The sequence below is a fragment of the Chiloscyllium plagiosum genome, chromosome 35 (assembly GCF_004010195.1).
Source record: "Chiloscyllium plagiosum isolate BGI_BamShark_2017 chromosome 35, ASM401019v2, whole genome shotgun sequence".
Classification (NCBI taxonomy): Eukaryota; Metazoa; Chordata; class Chondrichthyes; order Orectolobiformes; family Hemiscylliidae; genus Chiloscyllium; species Chiloscyllium plagiosum.
Genome location: NC_057744.1, coordinates 1,552,961 through 1,560,818, shown reverse-complemented (window position 1 = coordinate 1,560,818; position 7,858 = coordinate 1,552,961). Strand labels below are relative to the sequence as shown.

Below are 7,858 nucleotides of genomic sequence, written 5' to 3'. Positions count from 1 at the left end.
ATGTCTGTCTGTACCTCAGACTACAGAATCCCCAAACACAATTGATCTTTTGGAAGCCGGCGTACCCCTCGTTGCATTAGAGCCAGTCTCAATACCAGAAACTTGGCTGTTCATGCTATGTTCCCCTGTGAATCCATCACCCCTTACACTTTCCAAAACAGCATACCTGTTTGAAATGGGTATAGCCACAGAAGACTCCTGTACTACCTGCCTACCTCTCTTACCCTTCCTGGAGTTAACCCATCTATGTGACTGTATCTGAGACTTTCCCCCCTTCTTATAACTGCCATGCATCATATTCTGTTGCTGTTGCAAATTCCTTATTGCTTCTAACTGCCTCTCCAACTGATCCATTCGATCTGATAAGATTCACAACCAACAGCACTTATTGCAGATATAATCTGCAGTAACCCTTAAACTCTCTTTAAACTCCCACATCTGACAAGAAGCGCGTATCACTCTACTAAAGCTCATTTTTACTCCTTCACAATCTACAGATCCAGAAAATAACACCATCTTATACCTCTACAAAACACTGCCCCAGATTAAATTAATATTTACGGCTTATATTTTAAGTTTAATCAAGAGACATATCTCAAAAAACATATAATCAAGAAAGAACCCACTCTACTCACTACTGCAGACTTACTGTAAAGCCACGCTTAAAATATTTACTTAACTGTCTCTGTGCTGTGACCTCTCCCAAAGAGATTCCTCTAAGATCAGTTGTGAATTTCACTGTTTGTTAATTTTCCCAGATGCACTCTGATGTCCAGCGATGCATGAATTCAAACAGCAAAGGCAGTAACTGTGCAGGTTCACTGCTGTGTCAGTTTCTTTCTCTCTCTCTCTCTCCTGCATTGACCTCACCATGTGCTTCCTTTGTCTGCTCTTCTCCCTTTTAAACTGCTGTTGTTTTGACATTTTTTTGCCAAAGTTCCAAAACAATGCAACAGCATATAAAACAGTAATTGCTGCTCCTGGAATTCGAGGAAATCACCTCCAACACCTAAAATACCTCAAAGAAGGAGCAGCTGTTACAGCCAGAAATTTTTTCCATCCTCCATCTTGGATTACCCAGAAGTTTGATAAATTCTGTTTTGTTTAAAACTAAGTGGTTTGACCAGCCTCATCTCTCCTGGAATATCCATGTTACACCTGCTTAAAATAATGAGCAAAGTTATGGTCTGGGCTAACATTTCTTGAAATGTTTTGAGGGGGTCTGGCCTGGTCCATAACACCTAAAAATTGGTATTCCTTCACATACTCCCACACCTCTTCCTTCCCTTACATCCTATAAAAGATCATCTATAACCCACCTCTTAGTCTAAAGTTTAGATCACTATTTCCTCTTCCAATGTCTCGGAGTCATTTTTTTATGTTTTTACAAAGGGTTTTGGGGTTCTTTCTAAATGAGAGGTGTTAAAAGATTGTTTTATTCCTTGTTACCATTTAGCCCGTCTCATTTATAAAGCACCCCAAAGCCATTTGTAAAATATGACAACTAAAAGGGCTCAGGATCAGTGGAAGAGAAAATAATGGCTCGTGATGTAAAGTTTAAGCTAAGAGGTGGTTTATAGAATGTTTTATTTCTTATTATTGTCATTAGCTCCTTTTAAACCATTGGGCACCTCCACCTCTCACTTCCACCAAGTCACCTCTTCTCCATGAACCTGTTTGTAAATCATTTTTACAGCTGTTGAACACCTCCTTTCCAATTATTTCCCTGTTGTCAAATGGTTCCTGTCTCATAGCACGATATGTTTGCCAAGTTGGAAAGATCTTAAGAAACATAAATGTAGATCATGAACAGAGCTTGCTACAGCAGACATGGACAGCAGCCAATCAGCAAGAATTAATAATTCATTTTCCAACTAGGTTACAAGTCATTGGAAGACCAATCAGAAATTCTGATACACTTTCCAATGGAAAAAAAATAAATTCAGAACATTTGGAACTCTGACCCAGAGGGATGTGAAGACTCAGTCATTGATTATGCTTAACATTGAGATTGATACTTGCTTAAAAATGTGTTGCTGGGACCTGACCAGGTAGTCACGGAGGGAACGGTCTTTGCGGAAGGCGGAGAGGGGTGGGGAGGGAAATATATCCCTGGTGGTGGGGTCTGTTTGGAGGTGGCGGAAATGTCGGCGGATGATTTGGTTTATGCAAAGGTTGGTAGGGTGGAAGGTGAGCACCAGGGGCGTTCTGTCCTTGTTGCGGTTGGAGGGGTTGGGTCTGAGGGCGGAGGTGCGGGATGTGGACGTGATGCGTTGGAGGGCATCTTTAACCACGTGGGAAGGGAAATTGCGGTCTGTAAAGAAGGAGGCCATCTGGTGTGTTTTATGGTGGAACCGCTCCTCCTGGGAGTTGATACGGCGGAGGCGGAGGAATTGGGGATACGGGATGGCATTTTTGCAAGAGGTAGGGTGGGAAGAGGTGTAATCCAGGTAGCTGTGGGAGTCGGTGGGTTTGTAGAAAATGTCAGTGTCAAGTCAGTCGTCACTGATGGAGATGGAGAGGTCCAGGAAGGGGAGGGAGGTGTACTACCACTGCACCCACCTCAAGTGCATCCCTGTATGGAAATACATAAATAAATAATTAAACATAACTGAACTTGTTAAAAGTTCTAATGAAGAGTCACCAGACTTGAAATGTTAACTCTGATTTCTTTCCATCGATGCTGCCACACGTTTTGAGCAATTCCTGTTTGTGTTTCAGATCTCCAGCATCCATAGTTCCTTGCTTTATTGTTAAAAGTTCAATTGGCCCCAAAATCACCCTACCCATACCATAGACTGGTCAGCATGGGCAGGTGGATGTGTGGAGACTTTGTTTTAAAGGTTTCTAAAATGGCAGGAAGGAAGGGTGGCTTGCTGTCTTTGGAGGGTCTCTTTTGCCCATTGGAAACACATTGGGAACATTCTTCAATCTCTCACCATCCCACCCAAAAGTGGGCAGATGCTACCCTTCCAATACAACTGTCTTACTGGCGTTCCAGTGAGCTTGATGGCAGACCTGTCAGTTCCCAGTGCGGAGCTCTGATGTTGCTTGGCTGTTGGCTAATCAGCTTTTAGCTAGCAAGTCCAGAGGGTGGACCTACTTCCCCCCCTCCACAGAATGAGGGTTAGGAGGGGGGGCAAGAGAGCAAGAGGGTGATGCTCCAATCCCTTGTCCTGCCTGCCGCAAGGTTTGGCTGTGGATCAGGTTTCTTTCTGGACCGTTGGCTTGCCACTGGCTTTTCTTCCAAGGCAAGGAGGCGTAATGGCAAATAGTCCACCCCATTCCCTTGCAGTTTCTGGCACCATGTGTCACTCAGAAACCTGCTGGTGGTTCTAAATTTTGGTGAATGAGAAATAAACAGGATAGAATTGGGTGCAGTCCTTCAGGAGAAGCATGCCTCATTAGGGATGTAATTTGGGTGGAGATCACCTTTTTGGAGAAACATTGCAACAGTTCCCACGTGACCCTGAACTGCTACCACCAAAACAAATAAAATAGACTTTTATTTCTCATTTCCTACATTTCTGGGACTTTACAGTGCTAGCTAATTGGCTACTCCATTTACATTTTAAAAACAAATATACTTCAATAATTGTACTTCACAATTAATTAGTTGGCTGCAAAGTGCCTTGGGATGTCCTGTGGAGTCAGTGTAAATGGAAGTTCTTTATTTTAATGGCCTTTCCCAATTCCTAAACTCTATTATGCTTTTATCAGACTTGTAATATTAGGAAATAAGCTGCATTCAACTGAAAGAAAGAATACATTTGTTAGAATGCATTTCAGTGTCAATTTAAGAACATCAGAAGATAATTTGGTTCCTTAAACCGTATCCCTCTGCTTTTTTAATTGTTTAATTGTAGCATCCAGCTGTCTGAGCAATTATTTTACATGTTTATCTTGGGGTAAAGATATGTGTAATATCTCCTGCAAATTTACATTCCACCTCTTTACTGCCTGATCCTACTTTTTGGTTTAATTTTTAAAAAAATTGGCTTCTTTTCCCCTGCTATTTTATATTTTATTTGATGGGATAGTACCTTAAGGGCTTTATTTTTGGACTGCAAAGCTTGCTCTAATGCATAAATTATACTTCGACAGTGAAAGTCTTGTGATGCATCTCCACTTGTGTTTATTTGGAATCCTCCAGAACTTGCTGAATTCTGAGTTTTGGTGTTCCTTTTATCATCCTTGGGCTGATGCTTAACATTTTTAAAGGCTTTTGAGATCTATAAAGTGTTTTTTTTTTATGTGGTGTGAATGAGAAAATTAGACATTTCCATCATGTAACTAATGATGGGATAATAAAATATTCAGAAATTAGAAGAAAAGTAATTCCCTTTACATGCTCCTTTCATGCCAGCTGAATGTTCCAAAACTAAACTAATCCTGGAGTGTAGCCTTTTGTTTTTGTAGGTAAATATAACAACCTATACACAGCACAGTTGCACAAAGAGCAAATAAATTAACCAGTTCATGTCCCTCAGGTCTTAGATAGTACCTGTGCACCCTTGATTGAAACATCTTGGTTGGCTGGGACTGTTCACTGAGTGGATTGGAAAGGAAGCTCTCCTGCATAGGGATCACTGTTTTGGAAAAATAGAGCAAATGTCATTTAAGGCAGATGAAGTAAAGACCCTTCATACAGAGGGTTGTGAATTTTTGTAACTCTATCTCAAAGGGCAGTGGCGACAGAGTCTTTGTATATTTTAAGGCAGAGTTTTGGATTTTTGATAAGCAAGGGGGGGTGAAAGGCAAACAGGGACAAACACAGAGAATGCTGGAGAAACTCAGTAGGCCTGGCATTAATTATGGAGAGAGAAACAGAGTTAATGTTTCGAGTTCAGTATGACTTTATTCATCACTTTCTCTGTCCGTCTTGCCCCTGGATCTCTCTCTCTCCCTCGTTGTTTATCAATTCCCTGGATCTCCCTATTTATTAATCCTCCAGATCTCCCTCTGTCTCTGTTTATTCATTCCCCTGTTTGCCATACCCCTGGCTCTCTCTCTCTCTCTCCCCCCCCCTGTGCAGGGTGCTGCGGGACTGGCATTAGCACCTTCTCCCGCTAATCCTGGAGGGCTCAGTCCGCACAAACTCTCTGCAAGTCGGAGCTGGGAGCGGGGTAACTCGATGCTGCCAGTTGCCATGGTCACAGGCCGGTTCAGAAAGCTCTCGGGCCCATATTAGGGACTGTATTCCCGCCTCACCCTGACATCACTGGGCGCAGAGAGCCCTCCTCCAGCCGCCTCTCGCTGCCTCCCATTGACGCCGCCACTTCGCTCCAGTTTGCGGAGGTTGGCGGCGCCGAGTAGGAGCGGCGCAGAGCCGGGGCAGTACCGGCGCAAGATCGGCGCAGAGCCGGGGCAGTACCGGCGCAAGATCGGCGCAGAGCCGGGGCAGTACCGGCGCAAGATCGGCGCAGAGCCGGGGCAGTACCGGCGCAAGATCGGCGCAGAGCCGGGGCAGTACCGGCGCAAGATCGGCGCAGAGCCGGGGCAGTACCGGCGCAAGATCGGCGCAGAGCCGGGGCAGTACCGGCGCAAGATCGGCGCAGAGCCGGGGCAGTACCGGCGCAAGATCGGCGCAGAGCCGGGGCAGTACCGGCGCAAGATCGGCGCAGAGCCGGGGCAGTACCGGCGCAAGATCGGCGCAGAGCCGGGGCAGTACCGGCGCAAGATCGGCGCAGAGCCGGGGCAGTACCGGCGCAAGATCGGCGCAGAGCCGGGGCAGTACCGGCGCAAGATCGGCGCAGAGCCGGGGCAGTACCGGCGCAAGATCGGCGCAGAGCCGGGGCAGTACCGGCGCAAGATCGGCGCAGAGCCGGGGCAGTACCGGCGCAAGATCGGCGCAGAGCCGGGGCAGTACCGGCGCAAGATCGGCGCAGAGCCGGGGCAGTACCGGCGCAAGATCGGCGCAGAGCCGGGGCAGTACCGGCGCAAGATCGGCGCAGAGCCGGGGCAGTACCGGCGCAAGATCGGCGCAGAGCCGGGGCAGTACCGGCGCAAGATCGGCGCAGAGCCGGGGCAGTACCGGCGCAAGATCGGCGCAGAGCCGGGGCAGTACCGGCGCAAGATCGGCGCAGAGCCGGGGCAGTACCGGCGCAAGATCGGCGCAGAGCCGGGGCAGTACCGGCGCAAGATCGGCGCAGAGCCGGGGCAGTACCGGCGCAAGATCGGCGCAGAGCCGGGGCAGTACCGGCGCAAGATCGGCGCAGAGCCGGGGCAGTACCGGCGCAAGATCGGCGCAGAGCCGGGGCAGTACCGGCGCAAGATCGGCGCAGAGCCGGGGCAGTACCGGCGCAAGATCGGCGCAGAGCCGGGGCAGTACCGGCGCAAGATCGGCGCAGAGCCGGGGCAGTACCGGCGCAAGATCGGCGCAGAGCCGGGGCAGTACCGGCGCAAGATCGGCGCAGAGCCGGGGCAGTACCGGCGCAAGATCGGCGCAGAGCCGGGGCAGTACCGGCGCAAGATCGGCGCAGAGCCGGGGCAGTACCGGCGCAAGATCGGCGCAGAGCCGGGGCAGTACCGGCGCAAGATCGGCGCAGAGCCGGGGCAGTACCGGCGCAAGATCGGCGCAGAGCCGGGGCAGTACCGGCGCAAGATCGGCGCAGAGCCGGGGCAGTACCGGCGCAAGATCGGCGCAGAGCCGGGGCAGTACCGGCGCAAGATCGGCGCAGAGCCGGGGCAGTACCGGCGCAAGATCGGCGCAGAGCCGGGGCAGTACCGGGGCTGAGGTGGAGAGAGCAAGACAGTGAGGGGCAGAAGAGACTAGGGGTAGTAGGTGTCCTCACTGACGATCGAGAGATCTCGGAGTCGGAGGGAGGGAGCCTCGGCAATGGGGAGGGGGTTTGAAATGTTCCCACTTGGAGAGGGTTTGAGCCGCGGCTGAGAGCTGCAGCACGATGAGCTCGGATTGGTCCCGGTGAAACTCTAACTGTTCCTGCAAAATATTACATTCGGTCAGAAAACAGAAAAATAAATGTCGGGCTAAACTCTCTCTGTATCCCCTTTTCCATTAGTCAGCCAAGAAATAAGACAATTATTTATCGCGTGATGTTTCAAAGTTGCGTTAATTTCCCCTCAATCTAACATTGGGTACATATATATTTTGTTAAACATCAGACATTTTTTGGAGGTGGGGGGAGAACTGGGACGATTGTGCTTGTCAGGGACGGGCCCGAGGTTGATTCTGAGCTGGAGGATTGGCTCTCTGGTTGCAATCCGGCATCTAGATCTATTCTAAACTCTGCTTCAGGAGCTGCAGACTCCGCTTTCTCCACGATTAGAATTACAGCCCAACCAGGAAATGTGTGTCCGCTGTGGAGTCAGACCGAGAACTTGGCAGGACCGACACACCATCCGTTTCATTCATCTTCTGAGGATTCCCTTAACCCAGATCCCATCTCCTGAAATTGATCTTCACCTGAATGAAGACAGTTTTAAAAAGCCAGTTAGTGGATTCCTGTCAGCCCGCGCCTCCCTTTAATCTCGTTTCACGTCTACCCTTTTTTCCAAATGGTGGTTTTGTTTTTGTTTCTGTAGTCTCAATTCTCTTTTTGGATAGAATTGACGACAAATCTCTCAGCCCATATAGCTCATTATATAACTCCTAATTTAATATCTAACATCTGACTTATCTTTCACTCATGTTGCTTGCCAAAGTAAGATATTTTAAATCCTAAGTTTTGATCGTATAGTTTTCAGCAATGGTGCTGACACATTGGAGGGAATATGCCTATTTTCCTATGTCCTTCCTCAGTACTCATGGCTTTGTGCTCTGCACTAATGAAGCAGTAGTGAATTGAGCCCTGCGTTGCTACCTTTCTAAACTGCAACCTACTTCAAGATTTTTTTA

General features: G+C 48.4%; 1 protein-coding gene across 1 annotated transcript in view; it reads left to right on the top strand.

Annotated features, from left to right (window-relative positions):
• Nucleotides 1–6,736, top strand: part of LOC122540537 (glutenin, high molecular weight subunit DX5-like) — an 81,434-nt gene extending 74,698 nt beyond the window's left edge. The window contains exons 2-3 of the mRNA XM_043676401.1: nt 5,192–5,350; nt 5,384–6,736. Of these exons, the coding sequence (XP_043532336.1) occupies nt 5,192–5,350; nt 5,384–6,736 (1,512 nt within the window). The remainder of the gene's footprint in view (nt 1–5,191; nt 5,351–5,383) is intronic.
• The last annotated feature ends 1,122 nt before the right edge of the window (nt 6,737–7,858 follow it).